Below are 25,165 nucleotides of genomic sequence, written 5' to 3' on the forward strand. Positions count from 1 at the left end.
CAACAGATTTTTTTCCCCCTTGGGCTGGAATATCAAGTAATACGAATCAAAGACTGATAAACTGAGGTACAGAGCAAGTACTTTCCAGAGTTTATATGGTCTTGTCATGTTTTTATCTCCATCTGTTTTACATTTCCAATTATTCTAAATTTTACTTGCATAAAAAAGCATATTTTCTTCTCTTAATTAAAAATACTTTATAGTACAACAAATATTCGGGTCCACTTATGGATCACAAAATCACAGTTTGATGCAATAATGCATTGGTTTTTCAAAAATAGTTTTCAAAAAGATTAGTGCCGATAATATTTATTCAATCAACATAAATTGGTTGGGATAAAAGTAAATTAAACATCTATAACTCGTGTAATCTTAATAAAAGTACAATTAAAAAATTCTCTGATCTGACCGTTTCTGTTTTTCACTTTGAATTTAACCGGAACCTTCGAGTCGGAGCCGCGGGATCCGGGGGGAAATAGATTCTTGCTGCTCAACCTGACGGTTTGGTCACGTGGAGGAGTTTCCTCGAGTAGAGACCATGGGCAAGAAGAAAAGCAGCAGTATCGGCGGCGGCGGCCTGGGCCGAGCTATCATCAAAGAGAAGAACCAGTCTTCGGGGAGATTGCGGAAAACTGACAGCTGGGTGAGACTGGTCAGGCATCTTCTCGGGCCCTCCAACTCCACCTAAAACCCCTGCACACTACCTATGCCCCAAAGTCCCTCTTTTGCCACCTTCTCCTCCCACTGCCCATCTCACAGTCCCATGCACTCCCTGCCCACTACCCACTCTGTGCCTACCAACCCACTACCCACGACCCCCTCTCTCCCCCCCCCCACAACCCCCTTCCTATTACCCCTGCCATTTCTGCCCCGCCCCACCCTGCCACTTCTGCCCCGCCCCACCCTGCCACTTCTGCCCCACTGCAACACTTGTCAGTTCCTCTACAATAACTGAATTTATGAAACACTCTTGCTTCAATGTTGATATCGTTGACATCGTTGTAATAACTGGATCTACTTCGATTATATCACCCGTAGCTTCACACAAGTGAACTGAATGATGGCTATAACTGGGGCCGGCTCAATTTGCAATCTGTAACAGAACAAAGCACTTTAGATGAATTCCTTGCAACTGCAGAACTGGCAGGCACAGAGTTTGTAGCTGGTAAGATATTTTGAAAATTGTTCAGAGTTGTAGGTGTGTGGTTCCATCAATGCACTGTCCTTTGTTATCTTGCTCTGATTAAGATCCATTTTGATATTTTCATTTTTTTCTAGTTCAATTATATTTGAAAACCTACATTTCTCTTTTATGAAAAGGCCAGGTAAATAATCATTGTTTTAGGTCTGTCTGAATCATCAGCACTTGGGTATAATCTGAATTTTCAACATTGAGTTTTATTTCCAGGCACTGATACCAAGAGAATAAAACTAAGTATTGTGAATACTAGGGAAACAAAAACATAAGTTGATGGTGACACTCTGCAGGTCTAGTAGCATCTGTGGGAAGAAAACAGTTCTGATAAAGAGTCACTGGACTCAAAGCATTAATCTGCTTTCTTCCCACTGATGCCAAGGGTGTATTGTCGTCAGATTTGTACTTTGTTATTAACCTTGCTATCTTGAGGATAACATGACTGGACCAATAGCTACCAGTATTCTTTCTCTATTGTTTAAATACACCTCTTCTCTGTTTAAATAAATTATTAACGTTTAGAGATGTTTTCTGATTCTGCATACTATTCTGACTACCTTGTCTAGGTCTTTTCCTATCATGATGGCACAATTTGTCAATTTTCACTAGTGTATTTAGATAGGCTACTCAATTTTTTTCTCTTAAGAGATTTTTCGGCAGGCTGTTCTCATTTCAAATTTAAAATATGCAATGTCCTGATTTTCCATCTGAAATCCACTAACCCTAAGAACATGCAAAATCATAAAAGTAGACTGTTCTAGACCATTTTGAAAGTCAGTCATCTCCGCTTCAGGGAGCTCCTCAGGATAGTATCCTCAGCCCAAATATCTCCAGTTGCTTCATCAAAGGTCTTCCTCCCATCTACCGTAAAGAGTTGGAGATGTTTGTTGAAATTGCACAAATTTCAGTGCAATTCACGACTCCTCATGTACTGAAGCATATCCAAATGCAGCAGGACTTGGACAATATCCAGTTTGGACTGACGGTGGCAAGTGACATTTGTGCCAAACAATGACCATCTCCAACAAGAGGGATTCTAACCATTACACCTTTACATTCAGTGGCATTACTTTCAATATTCTGGGGTTACCATTAACCAGAAACAGAACTTGATGAGCAATCCTGATGAAGGACCCTTGCCCGAAAAGTCAGTTCTCCTCCTCGGATGCTGCCTGACCTGCTGTGCTGATCAAGCACCATACTCTCGACTCTGATCTCCAGCATCTGCAGTCTTTATTTTCTCCTAGCTATATAAATACTGTGGCTACAAGACCAAATCACAGACTAAGAATACTGCAGCTCGTAATGCCCTCTATTTCTCCAAAGTTTGTACAGCATCTACAATGCACAAGTCAGGAGTGTGATGAAATACTTCGTACCTGCCTGGATGAGTGCATCTCCAACAACACACTCAAAGCTTGATGCCATCCAGATTGCTCTCTTGATTGGTGCCAACATTGTCACTTGTTCATACCCTCCACTATCAACACCCAGTAGCATCAAGAACAAGATGAACTGCAGGAATTCACAAGGCTCCTTAGACAGCATTTCCAAACCCATGGTCGCTACACCTGGAAGGACAAGGTCAGCAAATAAATGCGAACAGAACCCATCTGCAAGTTCCCTTCCAAACAACACACCATCCTGACTTGAAAGTATGTCACAACTCCTTCAATCTTGCCGGGTCAAACTCCTGAAATCCACTATAAACCACTATAAACACCGGAGGAAACATCAAACAAGCGCTTCGCAGGAGGCTCCCAAGCACTGATGATGTCGCCTAGCCAGGGGACGAAACGTTTGCAACAAAAACTTCCAGCTCAGCGAACAGAACCACAACAACGAGCACCCGAGCTACAAATCTTCGCACAAATCCTGAAATCCCTCTCCCTAATAACATTGTACTTTTAGCTATACTAAGTTGACTGCAGTGGTTCAAGATGTAGCTCATTACCACCTCCTAAGGACATCTAGGGATGGTTAATAAATGCTGACCCAGCCACATACATATACTACCTATGAAAGAAAATTGACTCTTAATATTTTCCCAATGATAGATATTGGTTCCGAAGGCAGTTGAATCAAGAGTGTGATGAAATGAGTGATAAAAATTAGTTGATGTTTAATGCAGTATAGATGACAGTCATTCAGGATTTTTGTTTATTTATTGCACGATTTGTGTCAGTTGTGCTGTCCATTTATCGTGTATGTCCACTGTATACTTGTGGGAAGTATGTTTTAATATAAACCATTACTTTGTTGATGGCCTACAAGTGTTTATACCTGAGATACTATGGCAGTGTTTGTAATTGAGAGGAAATCTGTGGAAGAAGTTTTAGTATGTATTCATAACAAAGTTTTTAAATTTCTGTGTTGATAGAGAAACTGAATGTCAAGATTATTTCTGCTGAGGACAGAACTGGTTTACTGACAACAGAGGAAAGCAAAAAGATTAAAAAGATTCAAGAAGAGAATAAGCAGTTTCTTTCCATTCCCAGAAGGTGCAAAAGTATTCCAATATTTATTCTTTAAAGATTTTGATTTATGAACACAGCTGTATTGTTCAGGAAAGATGAAATATTTTAATGCTGGAAATTCTTCTGCGGCAGATAACTCGAATAATATTCTATAATTCTAATCGATTTCCTTTTCTAATAATTGATTTTCTGCAGACTGCTCACTTTCTGTCCTGAGTCAATTTCAAACTGCACCTGAAATAACTTATTTCTGTATTATCTGAAAGATCCTTAATGTTTCAGTATATTAAAATTATTTTTGATTAACTAAAATACAAACTTTATGTCCAATGTACTTTGATTTTAAGGCATAGTTGAAAGATAATTTTTTTTTTTACTTTTTTTTTTAAAATTAGAAGTTTGCACTTGTTCAGTTTTCCAATGAATTACCTTTGAATCAATCCTTTTGACCTTTTCGACATTATTCTGTGGAGCTAGGGTCAGTTTCCAAATGTATATAGATAACATCCAGTTGTCCCATCTTCCAGCTTCCATCTCTCTTGTGTCTGTTGCTAAACTGAATGTCAGATATCTAATTTTGGATGAATCAATTTTCTCTGACTCAAGTTCTACTAAATGTAAAGTCACACCCTGTATTTGGGCCAATTAAAAGTTTTGTTTTAATCTTTTTCTCAATTAGACTGGAAGTTGGCTAATGTGGTGCCACTATTTAAGAAAGGTGGTAAGGAAAAGCCAGGAAACTATAGACTAGTGAGCCTGACATTGGTGATAGGCAAGTTGTTGGAGAGAATCCTGAGAGACAGGATTTACATGTATTTGGAAAGCCAAAGGCTGATTAGGGATAGTCAACATTCCTTTGTGCTTGGGAAATCGTATATCACTAACATGAGTTTTTTTGAAGAAGGAACAGTGTTACTTGGTGAGTGTTGCAGTTTGTGATTAACATTTTTGTAAATTAAATACTAATGGATATGAAATTTATTTAACATGAAAATTCATAATGAGGGCAGAGTGGTAGATGTGATCTAATGATCCAGTAAGATGTTCATCAAGGTTCCTCATGGTAGACTGGATAGCAAGGTTAGAACAAATGGAATATAGGCAGAACTAACCATTTGGACACAACTGACTCGAAGACAGAGGGTGGTGATGGAGGGTTCTTTTTCAAACTGGAGGCCTGTGACCTGTGGTGTGGCGCAAGGATTGGTGGTGGGTCCACTGCTTTTCATCATTTATATAAATGATTTGAATGTGAAAATAGGAGATATAGTTAGAAGGTTTGCAGATGACACCAAAACTGGAGGTGTAGTGGACAGTGAAGAAGGTTACCTCAGAGTACAACGGGATCTTGACCAGATGGATCAATGAGTCAAGGAATGGCAGATGGTGTTTAATTTTGATAAATGTGAGGTGCTGCAGTTTGGAAAGGCAAATCAGGACCAGACTTATCCACGTAATGGTAGGGGTCACGGGGAGTGTTGCTGAACAAAGAGACCTTGGAGTGCAAGTTAATAACTCCTTGGAAGTGGAACTGCAGGTGGACAGGATTGTGAAGAAGGCTTTTGGTGTACTTGCATTTATTGGTCAGGACATTGAGTATAGGAGTTGGGAGGTCCTGTTGTGGCTAGGCCACTTTTGGAATACTGCATGCAATTCTGGTCTCCCTGCCATAGGAAGGATGTTGTAAAATTTGAAAGGGCTCAGAAAAGACTGACAAGGATGTTGCCAGGATTGGGTGGGTTTGAGCTATAGGGAGAGACTGAACAGGCTGGGGCTATTTTCCCTGGAGAATCGGAGGCTGAGGGGTGACCTTACAGAGGTTTATAAAATTGAGGGGCTGGGATGGGTGAGTAGACAAGGTCTTCCCCGGGATGGGTGAGTCCAAAACTAAAGGCCATAAATTTAAGGTAAGAGGGGAAAGATTTGAAAAGGACATAAAGGGCAACTTTTTCACGCAGAGGGTGTTGCATATATGGAATGAGCTGCCAGAGGAAGTGGTGGAGGCTGGTTCAATTACAACATATTTAAAAGGCTTCTGGATGGGTATATGAATAGGAGGAGTTTAGAGGGATATGGGCCAAATGCTGGCAAATGGGACTAGATGAATGTAGCATATCTGGTCGGCATGGATGAGTTGGATCGAAGGTTCTGTTTTCATGCTATACATCTCTATGACTCTGGTTGCCTTTTATGTAGGCCTTATTGGGATGAGAACACAGCAGCTGAAGAACTGCAACAATCAGAACGGGAAAACTTCCTGGAATGGAGAAGACAGCTGGCTCGGTGAGTGTTGCAGTTTGTATGTGATTAACATTTTTTGTAAATTAAATACTAATGGGTATGAAATTTATTTAATATATAAAAAAAGAGTCTTGTGATTTTGGGTCTAAGACCTTGAAGCACATGAGGGCAACTATGAATCACTGGATGTTTCCTTAATCATCTTACAACTTTAATTCAATGGGCTTTTAACTTTGGTTGCTTGAAGTGTCATTGTCATAGAGTTCACTCATCCAAAAGAATCTAGAGACTTGTTTTGAAGATCTTATGTCTTAATTAAGATTGTCAGAATTATGATTTTTAACTGAGTCAGAATTGTAATTGTAGGCAAAAAAAAATATGTCCCTCCCTTCAGTAAAAATGCCTGGAGTCTCATTTAAATCTTCTGTGATGGTAACAGTGTGTGTTAGACAAAATCCTGTAATTGAGAATTGGGTTAAGTGTGAGTAGGCATAGGCGAACTCTGATGTAGCTTGGCATCTCTTTTCCCAAAAGTCTTGTTTTTTTAAAACATATTCATTCATCATCTTACCTTACTAGTTAAGCAAACTTTCATCTGCAACTGATTCCATAACAGCCCTGAATACCCATAATATGAGCAAGATGTTTCCCTGTGTGGGGGGATCTAGAACAAGAGGTTGTAGTGTTAGATTAAAAGGTGGCAGATTTAAAACAAAGCTCAGGAGGAATTACCTCTGAGTTATGAACCCATGGAATTCTGTACTCCAGACCGCAGAGAATGCTGGATACTGAATAAATTTGAGGAGATAGACAGACTTAAATCGTAATGTTATGGGCAGCAGGCAGGAAAATGGAAATGAGGTCGAGGTGAGATCAACTATCATTGGATTAAATAGTGGACCAGGCTTGAGGGGCTGAGTTGCCTTTTCCTGTCCTAATTCTAATGTTCTTATATATGACTTGGAAGTTGCTTGGGCTCAATTTTCCCACCATAAGGCAATGTGAAAGGTATGATTATGGCATTACCATAATATAGTGCAATATCTGCAATACCTGCAACTGGCAATCCAGATCCACAGTCCACACGTGACAAAATTGTGTTTTAGTTGCACAGAATTCCACCCCTTTACCATGATCTGAAGCACAAATGTTAACAGCATGAAAATCAACAATATTGCTTTCAAGCCACAAATGTGTGGAATAATCCCCCTCCAGAAAATTTGGAATTGTCCCAATCAAACTGAGTGATCACTGATCAGCCAATTTCAGCACTTGTTGAACTTTATTTAGAAAGCAATCTTGTAAAGGTTTAACACCATTTTCTCCTAAAGTGCAAATTGCTTCTGGACAAAATGCATTTATCTTGCACCAAAACTTCCAGGAACAATTTTTTAAAAATCAATTATTATTCTCTCTTTATCTCCAGGTTGGAAGAAGAACGCAACTTGATCCTGACACCATTCGAAAGGAATTTAGAGTTTTGGCGTCAACTATGGAGAGTGATTGAAAGAAGGTATGGTATGTAGAACTAACATCCCTTTAAAATCACAATCTAGATCATCTTACTTTGCTGTCAAAAACTTGGAATACTAAGCAGAATATTTAAATCTATGTGGATGAATAGGCACTTAGTTGGGATGTATTTTATAACTATAAGAGATCTATCTTGGCTTATGGATTTAGTTAAATTTAGATAAAGCAATTCAGTATTTATTGTGAAACAATCCTTACTTTATTGTTTGGGGTTTATGGTTTCTGTTGAATTTAGAAAGTTGTCTAAATGCACCTGGGTATTCTTCCTCCATCCTTTGCCTGATCCAGACTCAACAGGGTGTTCAGCTTTATGGTGTTAATTTGCCATATTTTAAAGTTAATATTTTTTCTATAGTGGCATCATTTTCAACTTGTCCAATGATGCTTTGCAACTTGCAGAATTGATATACAGAGCATGAAAAGTTCAGTTGTCATGTGTTATCTCTGTTGCACTACCTCTGGAGGATACCTTTTCCAACTCATCATAGTTTTTTTTATATAAACTCACGGGATGTGGTCATTACTGCCACATTTATCACCAACTTGAGTTGGCCTTGAGAATGTTTTTCTGAAACCGCTGCAGACCATCTGGTGCAGATACACCCATAAGCTCCAGGGAGTTCCAGGATTTTGATCTAGTGACACTGAAAGATACATATCCAAGTCTAGCCAGTGAGTGGTTGTGAGAGGAACCTCCAGATATGGTGTTTACATGTATCTGCTTCTCTTGTCCTTCGAGATGGTAGTGGTCATGGATTTGGAAGGTGCTTTTGAAGAAGCCTTGGTGAATTTCTACAGTACACTTTGCAAATATAATGCATTTATACTAAATATCAATGGTAGAGTGATGAATGTTTGCTGGTGTGGTGCCAATAAAGTGGACTGTTTTGTCGTGGATTGTGCCAAGCTTCTTGAATGTTGGAGATGCATTCATCCAGGCATGTGTGGAGTATTCCATCACATTCTTAAATGTATCTTATGCATGATGGACAGGCATTGGAGAGTTAAGAGTTGGGTTAGTCACAGCAAGATTCTTAGCCTTTGGTCTGTTGCTGTAGTCACAGCACTTGAATGAATAGCCTAGTTTAGTTTTTGGTCAGTGTTAACCTAGGATGTTGATGGTGGGGTGTCCATGGATGATACAATTGAATGACCAGGGATGATGGTTTGACTATCTCTCTTGTTGGAAATGTTCATTTCCTGACACTTGCCTGGTATGAACATTACTTGCCACTTGATGAAAAAGGTCTTTGAAGAAGCTGAAGATGGTTGTGCCAAGGACATGATCCTGAGGAATGTCTGCAGAATTGATCTGGAGCTGAGATGACTGACTCCTGTCCTCCTCCTCTATTGTCCTGTGTGCCAGGTATGACTCCAATCGGCAGAGACTTTTCCCTCTGATTCCCATTGACTCCAGTTATGTTAAGCTCCTTGATGCCACACTCCAGTCAAATGTGGCTTGATTCCAAGGGCATCAGTCTTGTCTCATCTCTGGTGTTCAGCTTCTTTGTCCAGATTTGGACCAAGGCTGTACTGAGGTCAGAAGCAGGGTGGCCTTGAGGAAACTCCTGAGTGTCAGTGAACAGGTTATTGTGAGCAAGTGCTGCTTGTTAGTGATGTCAGTAACACTTTAGATCACATTGTTAATGATTAATGATGCTGGGTTGTATTTGTCCTGCTTTTTGTAGACAGGACGTACCTAGACAATTTTCCGTATTGCAAGGAGGATGCAAGTGTTGGGTCTGTACTGGAATAATTTGGCTAGGACGTGGCAAGTTCTGGAGCACAAATCTTTAGTAGTATTGCTGAAATGCTGTCAGGGCATATAGCTTTTGTAGTATTAAGTGCCTCCAATTGTTTTTGATATCGCGTTGCGAATTGTATTTGCTGAGTGCTAGCACCTGTGATGCAGGGGACCTCTGGACGAAGATGGAGATGGATCATCCACTTGGCACTTTTGGCTGAGATTTGTTGCAAATGCATTAACCTTTTCCACTGATGTGTTGGGTTCCCTGTTTTTGAGGTTGGGATATTTATGGAGCTGTTTCTTTAGTGAATTGTTTAATTGTCCCCCAACATTTCTGACTAGTTATGGCAGGACTGCAGAACTTAAGTTGAATACATTGGTTGTGGATTCACTGAGCTGTGTCAGTCACTTGTTACTTAGGCTATTTGGCACAAAGGTCATTTTGTTTGTAGCTGCATGGGAACTTCATTTTAGCATGTGCCTGGTGTTGCTGCTGGCATGCCCTCCTGCTTGCTTCATTGAACCAGTGTTGATTCCCTGGCTTGATTGTAAAGTGGGGGATATGTTGGCTGTGCAGTTGTAGGTTATGTTAGTGTGGTTCTGCTGCCACAGCGTCTCATGAGTGCCCAATCTTGATTTTGCTATATTGAATTGAATTAAATTTATTGTCATGTGTACCGAGGCACAGTGAAAAACTTTGTCTTGCGAGCAGTACAGGCAGATCGCTGAGTTAAGTAGCATAGATAAGTTAATAATGTGTAAACAGTGACAAAAACAAAAACACAGATACAAGCAAATGTTAAGAGTTAGTGAGTCCATTCAGTATTCTAATAACAGTAGGGTAGAAAAGGTTTCGAAACTGGCTGGTGCGTGTTCAGGCTTCTGTACCTTCTCCCCGATGGTAGAGGTGGTAGAAAAACATTGCGAGGGTGGGATGGATCTTTGAGAATGCTGGCAGGCTTTCCTTGACAGTGGGCCTGGTAAATGGATTCTATAGATGGGAGGTTGGCCTTTGTGATTGTCCAGGCCGAGTTCACCACTCTCTGTAACCATCTCCGATCTTGAATAGTACAGTTGCTATACCAGGTGTGATGGTATGGTGATAGTGTCATGCAACTCAATAGAGGATATTCTCAATGTGAAGACAAGGACTGTGCAGTAGTCACTGTTATCACTACTGTCAGGGACAGATACACCGGTGGCAGGCAGTTTGATGAGGATGAGGTCAAGTATGGTTTTCCCTCTTGTTGGTTCAGTCCAGCAGCTGTTTGACCAGCTTGGTCCGTAGTACTACCTTGCCACATTTGATGCTGGACATTGCAATCCCCCACCCAGAGTACTACACATGCCCTTGGTGTTTCATCCAAGTACTGCTCAACATGGAGTAGTACTAATCCATCAACTGAGGGAGGAATGGCGGCACATGCTAATCCGAAAATTATCTTGGCCATCTCATCTGATGCCATCAGACTTCGTGGGGTCTGGAGTCAAGATTGGAGACTCCCAGGACAGTTTCCTCCCTTCTACAGTCACCTCTACTAGTGATGTTTTTGGGACATGTGTAAAGTATGACTCCGAGATAATGTTGCTTGCCTAGTCTGAGTTGAAAACTTTATTCTATTAAATTATTGTGTCATAATTGAACTACTGAATTATTTTTTGTTTCTGCAGTGATATAGTTGTTCAGATTGTTGATGCTAGAAACCCACTGCTTTTCCGCTGTGAAGACTTGGTAAGTAAAAGCTTATTTAAACTCTTTTTGCTAGCAATAAAATGCCTCATCTCATTTGAAGTGTAGATATGGTTTCAAACTCAAATGAGGATTTTAACTATTGGTTCTTCTACCCATATTTAGACCCAAGTTAAAATGGTGTTGTCACATTTAAAGTATCTTTTTTAACATTTAAATAGGCCACATTTTCTTTAGAATGTTATAACCCAAGATTTGACAGCTGATTCTAAATGACACCACATCCGGAGGTCACCAGCATCACCAGTGTAGATCTTCAGTCAATTTGATTCAGTCCACATGATATGAAGAGACAGCTGGAGGCACTGGATACTGCAAATACTATGGATACTGCAAATACAGGTGGTATTCCGGCAATGGTATTGAAGGCATGTGCTCTAGAATTTCTTCAACACTGACATCTACCTGATAGTATAGAAATTTGTCCAGGTATATCCTCAATGCAAAAAGCAGGACAAATCCAGTCAGTCCACCCTCAATCCTCAATGAAGTGGTGGAGGGTGTCGTCAACAGTGCTGTAAGCAGCACTTGCTTATCAGTAATTTGCCCACTGATGCTCAGTCTAGATTCCACCAGGATCAGCTCCAGATCCTATTACACTATTGTTTCAAGATTAGGTTAGGTTAGATTTCGTACAGTATGGAAGCAGACCCTTCGGCCCAACAAGTCCACACCGACCCTCCGAAGAGTAACCCACCCAGACCCAATTCCTTACCCTATGTTTACCCTGACTAATGCATCTAAGACTACGGGCAATTTAGCATGGCCAATTCACTGGACCTGCACATCTTTGGATTGTGGGAGGAAACAGGACCACCTGGAGGAAACCCACGCAGACACTGAGAGAATGTACAAACTCCACACAGACAATCGCCCGAGGGTGGAATCGAACCTGGGACCCTGGTGCTGTGAGGCAGCAGTGCTAACCACTGAGCCACCGTGCCACCCATATAAGGGTAAAAGAGCTGAATTCTTGTGATGAAGTAAGAGTGGTTACATTGTAACAGTTCTTGATATATTAAAATAACCTGTGCATTTTCTCTACTTTTTTTATTGCTTAGTTTCCGTTTTTCATGGTCTCACCACTTGCATTTTGAAAAACATTACAACTCACAAATTGTTCCGTTTTAAGACAATTGCACTTCTTGATCATGTGCAGATCTTTCTGCTGGTCTTGTATGATGCTATTTCTCCTCTAGCTGAATGTAACTATTAACAAAAACAGTTACATGTACAAATCGTATTCTATCAAACTGCCTTGTCAGTAACTCTCTGCTTTCAGCTCCAGCCTCACATGCTTAAGATCTTGCTCTTTGCTGTTTCTAGATTTATTGGTGCTTTAGTTATAGACTATACTTCGAGAAGTACTTGTGGCCAGGCCTCATCCCAATTTTTTTATCTTATGTCATGGAGTACAGATTTCAACATTCACTGGTCTAACAAGTTGCAGCAGTTGACCCCAGACTGAAAAACTATTCTATTTGAAGTATAGGAGTATTTCAGTTGCATTGTTTAGACAATCTAGGGTAGACAAGTGGAAGAATATTAAGTGTGCAGAAGAGTAAACATGAGTGGGAAAGGGAATTAGCAAATCAACAAAAGCCAGCAGCGACAGGTATGCACTTTAGAAAGATCAAACCCTTTGTGTATCACAATAGGTAATATTGTAAAAAAAAATAATTATGCAGTTCATCCTTGAATATGCTGAACTCTAATGTCTACTTTTTTCCTTGAATCTTATGTTTATTCCCAGGAACGCTATGTGAAGGAGGTCCAGAAAGATAAAGACAACATGATCCTCCTAAATAAATCTGATTTGCTGACATGTGAACAACGGAAAGCCTGGGCAAGATATTTTGATAAAGAAGGTATCCAGATTGTATTCTGGTCAGCCACTGCAGAAGGGAAAAGACTGGATGCTGAAGCAAAGGTAAGCCATTAACGAAAGCTATTTTGACATGTTTAAAATAGGAACAGGAGGAAAATCAGTAATGAATGAAAAGGACATTTTAGCTCAGTGATTATCATCCTTCTAGCATATTAATTATCGTATTGCAGACCGAAACTGCAATGAGAATCCAGTATTTTTATTCTACAACTACTAGCATCTTGAGAAAATTAAATCAATATTTGAGGAATATGCTTTGTAATATTTAATATGTTTAAGAATAATCTACTTAATTCACTTTATTGCAATTTTTAGTCCACTAAAAATTAGAGCTGGTTTAGAACTGGTTTCTGGTAAACACTTGAAAGATTACTTAGCAGTAAATTTATTTGCAGTCATAGTTATAGATCTCCTGGTGATAACAATGCTGCTAAAATAAAACACTGAATTGTTTTTGTTAAAATTGCTTGTGGATGATTGCTGAGATTCTGAAGTTCAGTTTCCTCAGATTCACTCTAGACTGCAAGCCTTATTGGACCACCTCAGAATGTTCTGTCTTATGACCCTCAAGTGTCTGGGTTATCTGAATGTCAGCACAGTGCAATTTTTGAGTACCATGGAGCAGGAATTGTGATTCTCATGCCACTACCTTAGCATATCTGTTCAGTCAGCTTTTTGATATGCTGAATGATAGAGATCTATATAGGCAGATAATTTTGTAAGTTGTGCTGAGTAACCCAGAGTCACCATGACAGCTGTTTTTATTTTGTCACCTTGCTGTTCAAGTAGAAGATGAAAGTTGTATATTGGAAGCTATTTGAATTTCAGTTGCTGCACTTTTCAATCTCTGCAAGCAGTTTGACATTCCTTGGAAACTGCATTGACTAGTCAACTCCGCAACCTTGGTTATCGGAAGCTGTGTGATGTCAACCCCTCAGATCTTATGACAGAACTAACCACTCTCTTTACATTGAAGAGAGTTGGTTTCAGACTCTGCATTAAGCAGTGTGCCAGTTGAACATCTACTCCCTCATCTCCCTATTTAATCCATAGATTCAAGCAAACTGCTCCTTGCACCAAACATTTAATTTGTTAAACTGATAATCTTTTGAACCCTGATCTTGTGGTTCTCATGAACTTTTCTACAGCAAATCTTAACTTATTGGCAATGTAGCCCCTGTTGTGCTCTGTTCACTGAGTTTGGCTGATGTCCGGTAGTGCTCAATGTATCCCAGTGTGAAGGTCTGCGTTCTTCACTGAGTTCGAAGTCACATTTGGTGTTGATCACTAAACAGGTGCCTGGGACAGTTGTAAAAATTGAGACAGTGCTATCTTCCTTGCTTTTCTCCTCCTCAACTTCCTTGGGTAGGAGTGGCATGCAGAAGCTTATTCCCTTCCATTTTTTTCTGAGGGCTGAAGAAGGATCTTGCTCTTAGTACCCTACAGTGAGAAATGTAAAAGGTAAGGATGCACTGTGGCTACTGTAAGGAGGTGTTTGTGATGAGACCATATGGAACTTGAGCAAGGATGAATGCTTTTAGATAGGTACATAAAGACACTATACGCCTGGGCAATCTGTCTACTTTTTGGCCATCTCCTCTGTTAGTCTTTGCGTGATGATGGGCAACACTGCCTCTTCGGGGGACTGATTTCACCTAACAGCCAGGTCCTTGTGCTATCTTATCCTGAAGTGACAGCAGTGTATTGATAGATGTGTTTGTGTATGATTCCTTGTCTGGTTGAAGAGTGATTGTGCTGCACAGTGTAGTCGTTGGGTTTTATGAATGCAAGTGAAAAATTAGATTGTGGATGAAATTTGGTGAGGTTGGCACTGGTAGCGATGCCATTCAATAAGCAGTGGTATTGTGAGATAGGCTGTAACCCTGATCTCTGTCAAATAGTTACATTGTTTGCTGCATTGCAACATGTCCCAAGGACAGAGATCTTGACTTGTTTCAATGCATGGATAATCACCTTCCCCATCATTGTGTTGGTGTATACTTGGTCCTGTGGGTACAGGACATTACTTTCACCACCTCTGAGGAAAGGTGACTCGACTCGATTCGACTCGACTCTGATTTCTCTCCACAGATGCTGCCAGACCTGCTGAGCTTTTCCAGCAATTTCTGTTTTTGTTCTTTCACTACTTCTGTCAGGCCCTCAGTGATAGATGTAGAACCTATGAACCTTCTACCTCAGCCTCTGCGCCATTGTGAAATTTTGCTTGTTGGGCAACGGCTGCACACCTTCAGTGCCGGTGGGAGCATGGTGGCTCCAACACCAGGAATATTACTTATATTCAGCACTTTAATACTGAACTTGAATTGGGAAAGATTCAGGCTGATCTGAAAAAGAAATGGCAAGAAACTGGGGAGGGAAATCAGAATTAAATAGTTAAGTATTTAAACTGTAATGTTTGTGTCCATTTTGAGTGTTGAAATTTATTTTGTTTTGGTAAAACTAAACCATTTTCTGTTGGTTCTTTATTTGATTTAGTCTGGAATTTGTTTCTTGATGTTTTGATAGTATCACAACACTAAACAATGCCAGAGATTTGAATGTTGCGATATAATACTAAAACTAAATTTAATATTTGTCTTGTTTGAACTTGGGCTTCTGTTAAACAAGGTGACCTCTCATTTTTACATGTGTTTTCATTGGCATAAAATTTACTGTCTCAGTCCTATTGCACAACTACCACAAAAATCATGTTACAGCCTCAATGCTTCTAATTTTCATTGTTTAGGGAGAAGCACAAGAGAGACAAAGTGAAGTGAGTGAAAGAGAAGGTTCAAGAGGATCAGTTACTCCGTTTGATGCTCGAGATGGCTTGTGGCCTGCTTATGATGCAGATGAAGGTGACTCTAGTGAATGTGAAGATTATGAAGATGACTCTTGGCAAACCTGTTCAGGAGAAGAGAATAAAAATATTATCGACTCTGATATTGAGAACCCGACTGGTCCAATTAACATAAATCCTACCTCCGCTGGCCATTGTGAGCACTACTACAAGGGAAATGACAAGCCTACATGTAGTTCAAGCTCCAGTACAACAGCGTTTACGAAAAAATGTGTCAATAACCCAAGCCACCTGATGCAGCGAAATGAACTGTTGAAGATTTTTAGAACTTTGCACGAAGGACAGCGTGTGAAAGATGATGAAATAACAGTGGGCTTAGTGAGTGAATACATAAGTAACTTTGATATTTTTTCGTCCACCTTCTGCTGTATTTTTGCCCGTTTATTACTTTGAAAAAGGAATGGTATGATGACAAAAAAGCATTTAGTCTCTCTCACTGGCATTCTGTTTGATTCATATTCTGTTTCATGTTTTTGTTTCCTTTCTTTAAATCATTTACATTTTTTCTATGATGTATTATTTATGTATTTCTTCCTTCATTCCCATTTTTCCACTGTTTTCATTCTAGTTTTTTTTTTGTTGCTTTGACTTTGTGCTTTGGTTGCTTAAAGAAAATATGGGATAAACTTCCATATCAAAGAAGGAAATAATGTGACAGTAGAAGCAAAAGTGGAATAAACAGGATATATTCCAATTGTGGGGAAGGTAGGGTGGGCAAGACAAGAATTTGATTACAAAGAAGCAGCCATGAAGTGATCAGAGCATGTGGTTCATGAAAGCTGGAAAACCGATGGAGAGCAAATTTTAGATTTCAACAAAAAACCTGTAGTTAGCTTCCTTTTAAAAAATTTCCATTTCTTTAGATTTTACTAGGCAGACTTTGTAAAGGTCAAGCCTCAAATAGATGACATCTTTATATTGATGCTTTCTTTCAATAGAAATAAAAACAAAATATCATTGTACACTGGCGAGTTTTGAGAAGAATTGTAGCTCAGGTTGAGGTTCTGGATGTAGGTTTGCTCATTTCCAATGTTTCATCACCCTGTTAGGTAACATCTTCAGTGGTCCTCAGGCAAAGCAGTGTGCATGATTCCTGCTTTCTATTTGTATGTTTGGGTTTAGGACAAGCCAAACAAAGACACGCATGAGAATTTCTAGAAGCATGCCATTTCAACCGGAACTCTAACAACAAACATATCGAGTTAGACCCCATCTACCACCCCCTGAGAAAAAGAACAGGAAATGACATCACCACAGGAAATGACATCACCAACCCAAAGAAATCTAAACCTATAAATAGAACGCAGAAATGAACCTCCCAGCTCAGCGAGATCATTGTACACTGATGTGGAGGTGCTGGTGTTGAACTGGGGTGGGCAAAGTTTAAAAATCTCTCATCACCAGGTTATAGTTCAACAGGTTTATTTAGAAGTACTAGCTTTCAGAGTGCTGCTCCTTCATCAGGTAGCTAGTGGGGCAGGATCAGACAGAATTTATAGTAAAAGATCATAGTGCCACACATCTGATGAAATATATTGAACAAACCTAGATTGCTGTTAAGTCTTTCATCTTTTACAATTGGTTGCAGGTTTCGATACACTAATATGTAAATCCCAGAACTTCTTTCAAGTCACATTCCTGAGATAAGATTTTATTTTTAAAAAATTGACATCTCTGCTCAGACAATGCATTAAAGTTGCAAGGTTGGAGTCTGTCTGTATTCCAACCTTGAGTCAGGAGTTTGATTTCCAAAGTAAGAATTTATAAAATGTCTCACACCCTCTCACAGGCACATACTTTGTCACATTTGCTCGCGCACACTATCAGGCATGCACATGCTCTCTCTCCCTCACATGCACGTGCAAATAGGTTTATGGGGTGAATTTGTATTTGCAGATACGTTCTATTTTGTTCAAAAAGCACACAATCTGTAGGCAGTCAACCCAAATGACATTTTATAAATTCCTTCTTTGGAAGTAGAGCCAGTCTGACTCAAGATTGGAATTCAGACGGACTTCAATCTCTTCCCCTTTAATGCATTGACTGAGCTGAGATGTCAATTTTTTTTTTAATAAAATCTTGGGAATGTGACTTGAAAGAAGTTCTGAGATTTACATATTCATGAACTGAAACCTGTTATCCATTCTAAAAGATGAAAGACTTAAAAGCAATCGAGGTTTGTTCAATATATCGCATCAGTTGTGTATCCCATGATCCTGCCCCACTAGCTACCTGATGAAGGAGCAGCACTCCGAAAGCTAGTACTTCCAAATAAACCTGTTGAACTATAACCTGGTGTTGTGATTTTTAACTTTGTCATTGTACACTGATTACCTTAGTTAAAGCTAATCCTTGACATGAGATGTTAAGACTTAATGCATTTGGTTTTTGTTTTATAAGGACCTGCCTCAATCCCTGTGTGCACTCTTGTATTTTTACCTGTTATTATTTGAACATTTTATTTTTGGGAGCCAGTAGTCTTTTACTTTATAAACGCAATGTGTCAGGCACTTCATGCATCACCAAAATGGAACCCCAATGGTGTAAACTGGGAATGTATAAATAGATCATCTGTGAATGTTACATTATGTCTGTGGTTGGTATTCATGGTTTGTTTCATTTAATAGGTAGGATATCCAAATGTAGGCAAAAGTTCAACAATCAATACTATTCTTCAAAATAAGAAAGTTTCTGTGTCTGCAACTCCAGGCCATACAAAACACTTTCAGGTACTTTGTCTTTCGTGCTGAATTTTTACTCATCAATTTGTTTGTTAAAATGTTTTGAATAGATGTGAAGAATTGAAATGGAATGTTTTTTTTCCTTGTTCGCGTGTCAGTATCAAACATTTATAGATTGGTTAAGTTAACTGTAGGGTAAAGCTGCACCTACATCAATTAGAATATGACAGTTAGAGGCTGATTGCACAATTATGATATTATAATTTGTTGCTATGCATGTCTGCTAATTCACTTAACATGATAAACAATGACTTAAATGGGGCTTTTGTGGTGCAGTAGGACTGTTGAATCCCACCTGCTTTAGAGGTGCAAAATAACATTTCTGAGCAGGTTAATAAGGAAAAATTTAAACAAAGAATTAAAGAATTAAATTCATACTCGCTTAATTCACTGAATAGTTTTAGTTATGGGGTGGTGTAGCTTTTATCCTTCAGTCTATAAACTGCAGAGGCACAGTCCGAAGATGAGCAATGTTTCATCTTCTGATAACTTTATGAATTGGGTTCATTATAACTTTTTTCAACATTTTCTGGTTAATATTTTTAATAAACAACTAATTTTGAAATTTAATAGATTCTGGCTCAGTATGAGCAGTTAATGTGTCATCTTTTGGGTAAAATATTGAATCCAATCTAAAAATAACTTCAGCTGATCTCTAATACTGAATTTTCTTTTAGACGTTATACGTGGAGCCAGGTTTATGCTTGTGTGACTGTCCAGGCCTAGTGATGCCATCCTTTGTTTCTACCAAAGCAGAAATGGTTTGTAGTGGAATTTTACCCATAGACCAAATGAGAGACCATGTGCCACCTATCTCTTTAATATCCTTTTTCAAAAATTAAATGTCATAATTGGTTGAATTTACACTGTGTTAATATGTTAATTAAGAATCTTGTTTCTTTGGCAACATTATTTCTTCTTAAGAGTACCAATGCACTTGGGAAGAACTTCAACAAGAGGAAAGCTTTCTCTTTAGTTAAAAATGCAACTCCTACCTCATGGCCATCAAATTATGACAATTAAACAATTTTTAATGCATTTCTTCCAAACTCATTAAACTGCGGAATTGATTTACTTGTAGCATTGGAAGTTTGTTGAACTTGTCATATTCTACACAAATGATAGTTGATTTAAATAAAAAGTTTGTACTTGAGGTGTACCACCTAGAGTTTCCTTAATACTGTCCTGAGATTTTAGCAGTACAGCTTTTAGGAAATATCTTTAGCTTTTGTTAAAATTTGGGTCCACTGGAATTTCAGTTTCTTGCCCCTCCTCTCCCAAAAGATATTTTTACTTAGAAATTAATTCTCAACTTTGTCTTAACAGATATGTAATACTATGTAGGCAATTTTTTTTTTCTGGCTTTGTCTAATTAAATTAGATTCTTTACGTTGAAAATTTTAAAATCTTTTGAATTAAGGCTTCAGATTATCAGAATCCCTTTTGTATTTCCTTCCTTCTTTTCTACTCATTATTCGGCCTGTGTTTTGTGGTCGCCTGAAATCTTAAAGCAGTCTGCAAAGATCTAGTGAGCTCTGTGCTTTCCTGCCTTAATTTCGAAACCAGCTCCCCAGGATTCTGGTCTCGAGCAATAGTTCCAATATCCTCTCAGCTGTCCCATCATCAAAAATGTTTTCAAATTGGATCTAGGCATTGAAAAAAGACTAGAAAGCACCTTATTTACTCTTGTTCCTACTACTTATGCGATGGACAGCAGTGTTGTCCATGTTCAGGTTATCTTAAGTAGTTATATATTGTTGAAAACAGGCCCAATGTTGGCAAGTTCTTAAAGATAGGCTGGGCTTTCTAACTACTGTGAACATAACGCATAGAATTTTTATTCTTTCTGACACCACATACGCCATTTCAATAAATTGGCAACATGAATTTGGAAAATGGAATTGAGTCATTCTGTATTCAGGAGATTTGATATATATAGTTTTGCACGTCACAGGTTAATTTGTATGATAATTTTAAAGACCATGTTTTTGAGCTGTGAAATGAGAAAATTTGAATGTAGAATTTTTTAAATGCTTCATTGTTTTGTCTATTTATTTAACGTGATTTTGTCTTCACAATCGCTGTTTTCTCCTCTTCCCATCTCACTTCTTCCTCCATCACCACTTCCCCGTTCCCAACCATTACCACAATTATCATAAAACTTTGCAACAACAACTCTAGATCCACCAAATCCTATCACGTTGATGTATCACTCTACATTTGTTTTGAAGTAATAAAGTAATTTCCTATCGGCACTTTAAAAAATAAATTCAACCAACAATAAAATACTGTGGTATCAAAGATTCTGAAATAACAACCTGAAATCAAATTTTTTTCCTTTTTCTCGTCACGTTCAAATAGATTATCGGTGGTGCCAATCTTTAGAAACTACATAATCACCATATTTACTTGCCATATTCTTTATATGAGGTGCAACTATGAGTTTCTACTACTATAATTTTACAATAAAACTATTTCCTACTGTGATACTAAAACCCCAAGTTTCTGGTGTGATTATATAAACACAAAATAATGGATTTACTCAGACATATCAACACTAAAAAGAAAGAAGATTTGGTGCCTCTATGCTCTGGGAAACAAATGCAGACTAGACAAGGGTCTGTTTCCATGTTGTACATCTCTCTGACTCTATGTAACACAATTGTGGGTTGCAGCTATCACCATCAATTTTTAAAGGACACATTTGTTTGAAATCCTTGATTGAACTATGTTTGCCAGCATATTCCCAGGCATGTTTTGGAAGCCACATATGGAATTAATATTATCCGGCCCAGAGAGGATGAAGACCCAAATAGACAACCTACTTATGAGGAATTATTAACTGCCTATGGGTGTAAGTCTAATAAGTGTATCTATTTCTATTCATACTGTATTTAATTTGTGGACAATGTTCACTTGTGCTATTGTCTGGCTTTATAGGACAATTAGTAGTCTGGTCTTAATGTAACAATAATTATTAAAAATGTTATTTTCTGGAATTTTGAAGTACAGGCATTGGTTTTTGCTTTTCATCATGATTTCCGTTCTAACCATGGCTCCACTGAGTTTGAGGGAGGTCAGGTGTAATCTACTGCCTCATTTGCAATAGACCATCAGAAAAGATGTAAGAGTAAAGCTAATTATATTAGTGTTTTGCGTTATGCCATTACATTTCCCTTGCTGTTGAGGAATATTGTTATGAAGGTGTAAGGGGTACTGTACCTTTAAGAGAATTAAAAGCTGGCAGAACTACCTGACGCAGCACCAACTGTTCTGAATAAGGCAACAGTGTAACATTTGTCGAACAGCTAGATCAGTTGGGTTGCCTGGAGATGACAAAACAAATTCAACTTCAGCCAATCAGTTTAAATTATACCTCAAAAATACCAAACTCCAATCAAGTAAATCTTAATCGAGGGTTTTTTGGTAAATCTTAATCGAGGGTTTTATCGGTTTTATCTAGTATTATAGAAGGGAAAGTAAAAGATAGGTTAGAGGAAGGAGTTGGGAATAGTTGTTAGTTAATTATTCTCTGTTAGACTTTTAAGTAAGAATAAAGTTGTTAATTTTTACTTTAAATAGTTCTTGGCCTCCCATTTTCACAGATTACAGCTAGGGATAAATCTTTTTTGTGTTGCTGGTTTAAAATTAACAAAATTAACCCCATGTCGCAATAATATGTTTCTCCTTCCTCTCTTTCTTCATTCATTTGTGAGCAGAATCTTGTTATGAGGGAGACTGAATATTATGAATCTGTGTTCATGTCGGTGATTAGAACAGTGTCAGGAAGTCAAGGGGAAATTCAAGTAGTGAGCTGTAGGGTAATTGGAATTGCACTTGTGAACAAAATTAAAATGTGTCATTTTGGCTCTTTATCCGAGGTACCTGATTCTGTTATGAGGCTGCGTCATCACTCTTGACAACTATCTAAGTGTCCCTGAGTGGTTCATTTCTCAAGCTAATTCGATCATAGAATCCCAAAAGAGTAGAAGTAGGCCATTCGGCCCATCCAGTCCATACCGACCCTCCGAAGAGCATCCCACTCAGACCCTCACTACCCACTGCCCCAACCCTATCCCTGTAACCCTGCATTCCATAGCTAATCCACCTAACCTACATATCCCTGGACACTGGGCAATTTAGCATAGCCAATCCAGCTAACCTGCACATCTTTGGACAATGGGAGGAAACCTGGGTCCCCTCAGAGGAAACTCACGCAGGCACATGGAGGATGTAGAGACTCCACACAGACAGTGGCTAGGATTGAATCCAGCTTCCTGGCACTGAGAGGCATTTGCGCTAATTACCAAGCCACCATGCTGCCCTGTCCCAAAATATTAGTGTGATTCATCATTTCCAGTATTCAATATTTTTGCATCATAACCATTTTTATTTGAATTCTTCTGTAGACTGTACCCTTGCACAACTAGAAAACATAGGCCAAAGTTGACGCTTTATCATTTTATCAGTGGCCTGACTTCCCAATATTCCAATGAGGGAGAGTAGAATGTATTGCAATTGGGATTGTCCTAAATGTGCACACCTGCTTTTTGGATGGTGATTTTATACACTGATTTCCTGTGACATTTACCTTCTCATCTTTGTTCTGTTTGAAGGATGAAAAAAATGAGTCTCTTAGCCAAAAATATTGTGCCCAAACCTTTATTAGAAGCTACATTCCACAATCATGTTTGTATTTTTTGTTTCAGTAGCACAGCTTGGTTAGGCAAACGTAATTTCTTTCTTTCAGAAAGTCACGCTCTTAATGCTGGAAAAGTCCAATAATGAATTCAGTCATCTCTTTAACCAATGTATTGCTATCTTGCAGATATGAGAGGTTTTATGACTGCCCATGGACAACCAGATCAACCTAGAGCAGCTCGATATATTTTAAAAGATTATGTTACAGTGAGTAAACTGTTTGACTGTACAGTGTTTGTAGTCTTTGCACTGAGTGCATGATTGTTTGAGAGTGAATCCTGTTTTGTTTTCATAATTATGAAGAAAATTATTTGGAAGAACCATTGGACTGGGGGTTTTTGTTTAGCCACAATAGTGGCTGAGTTGTTTTAAGTGCAAAAGATAGAGATGAACAGGGTGCCAGATTAGAGAGAAACATAGTGATATTCAGTATTCAAACCAGTATTTTTGATTATAAATGATGTGGATTGACTCTATTCCAAAGTTTGGCTGTATAGTATTTCTGCTGTTAGTCCTGGATATTGAAATGAAGTTTACAAAAAAAAACACCCAAAGTTGGAAAATTAGCAAATAGTCATTGAAAAGAAATTGGTTCCCACATGTCAAACATGCAGGAAGTTAGGATTAGCATCCTTTAGTGATAGTTACGTTGGTGCAGACTTGAGCCAAAGTGCCTTTTCTATGCTGTATGAATCTATGTATAAAATGAATAACTAGATTTGAATAGATATTTTAATGTTTTTTTCTGCTTCTAAATTTAGGGCAAGCTGTTGTACTGCCACTCTCCACCTGGCATTGATCCTACTCATTTCCAATTCCAGCATGCTAAACTTGAAGAATGTGGTGTTGTATGTGATGAGAATGGTACAAATTTCAAAAGGAAGCAGCATAATTTGAAAAGAATTGAAAATTATGTGGACAAAAGCTTCTTTCATCAGGTAAAGAAGCACAACAAGTAGAATGCAAGATAGTGTTATTCTTGTGGAATGGATTTCAAGTGACAAAAGCTTGGTATAGGTCAAAAACTGGAATGCAAGTAACAATAGCAGGATTGTTAAGGAAATTATTCACATGTTCCTTTAAATTTATTCGAAATACTGTAGATTTGGGTGGTTGGGGTTTGGTGGAAGAGTCCCTTCATCCCAATAATCCTGAAACTTGGACGTTTATAATGTTATTCTTCACTGTTTTGTGTGTTAGAGCTTTATTCTGGAAATTGATCCAGATTTAGTAAGATTTACAGTGTGTTTGAAATTGACTTATGTATTTTATATTTTATAAAAGGAGAATATGCGTGCTTTGACAAAAGGAATTCAGTCAGCAATGGGCTTAAAATATGGCATTAGCTCAACACCGATGACTGGAGCCAGCATGGAAAATGTGGCAGGAAAACCATGGAAAAAGCATGGCAATAGGCATAAGAAAGAAAAATTACGGAGAATGTATAAACATCTGGATGGGTGAACTTCACTTGTTATTCTCAGGAGTTGGACACTTGACCTAATTACTTATTGCTCAGTTATAAATGTGTTTCAATGTACGCTGAAAGAAAGAGTCAGCAACCTGATAGAATACACTGCAGTACTTGAACTAATTTAGTATAATTCACTTGGAATTTATGCAGACTTTGTTACAGTATGAGTTTTTAATCTTTTCTAAAGATGTGTGTGATTCCATTGTTGAATTCTGCAGTAAAAGAATAAAATAAGTACATGTAGTATCACTTGGCATTTATTTACTAATTGAGAATAGATAATGACATTTGTTTGGATTGTGTTTGAAATGATTTTCTTTCCCCAAAAATTTTCCACATTTTGTGATCACCAATGGAATGGAGTGTCACCAGCTTTCAAACTGGTTTTGCGAGGCTCATGGGGCGGTGCACCATATCTGGAGGTTGTGGTATTGAATGTCAGATTTAGCTGACACTCAACATGTTGTTTATTCTTGTTGAGTAAATGTTGCTAGTTATGTCTGTACAAATTTAATACCAGGTTTTTAGAAGCAAGTAGAGAATGGAAGAGAAAGAATG

At 38.4% G+C, this 25,165-nt stretch overlaps 1 protein-coding gene and 1 long non-coding RNA gene across 3 annotated transcripts in view; one reads left to right on the plus strand and one right to left on the minus strand.

Moving 5' to 3' along the window:
* The window catches only part of LOC148148307 (uncharacterized), a 191,599-nt gene that overhangs the window by 99,426 nt on the left and 67,008 nt on the right, over positions 1-25,165 (minus strand). The gene's annotated exons all lie outside the window — the stretch shown is intronic.
* lsg1 (large 60S subunit nuclear export GTPase 1) lies at positions 112-24,851 on the plus strand. 2 transcript variants are annotated; one of them, XM_043702281.2, is made up of 14 exons: positions 112-643; positions 1,039-1,165; positions 3,576-3,696; positions 5,869-5,955; positions 7,340-7,426; positions 10,865-10,925; positions 12,697-12,873; positions 15,578-16,009; positions 18,319-18,420; positions 19,110-19,193; positions 21,172-21,286; positions 23,261-23,340; positions 23,895-24,071; positions 24,418-24,851. In XM_043702281.2, the coding sequence occupies exons 1-14, from the start codon at positions 539-541 to the stop codon at positions 24,595-24,597; spliced, it is 1,935 nt and encodes a 644-aa protein (XP_043558216.1). In that variant the 5' UTR covers positions 112-538; the 3' UTR covers positions 24,598-24,851. The 2 variants fall into 2 exon arrangements, with proteins under 2 accessions (XP_043558216.1, XP_043558215.1); XM_043702280.2 differs by having other exon boundaries at positions 117-643; positions 19,110-19,253; positions 21,163-21,286.

This window comes from Chiloscyllium plagiosum, unplaced genomic scaffold (assembly GCF_037043375.1).
Source record: "Chiloscyllium plagiosum isolate Xiang-an unplaced genomic scaffold, Cpla_swu_hap1 HiC_scaffold_13, whole genome shotgun sequence".
NCBI lineage: Eukaryota > Metazoa > Chordata > Chondrichthyes > Orectolobiformes > Hemiscylliidae > Chiloscyllium > Chiloscyllium plagiosum.

Excerpts from the sequence above, each read along its gene's own strand:
- lsg1 (XM_043702280.2), top strand. The coding sequence starts at position 539 with ATGGGCAAGAAGAAAAGCAGCAGTATCGGCGGCGGCGGCCTGGGCCGA. Across the intron at positions 644-1,038 it reads TGCGGAAAACTGACAGCTGG|CTTCACACAAGTGAACTGAA; the intron begins GTGAGACTGGTC and ends TATCACCCGTAG. Across the intron at positions 18,421-19,109 it reads GCCATACAAAACACTTTCAG|ACGTTATACGTGGAGCCAGG; the intron begins GTACTTTGTCTT and ends ATTTTCTTTTAG.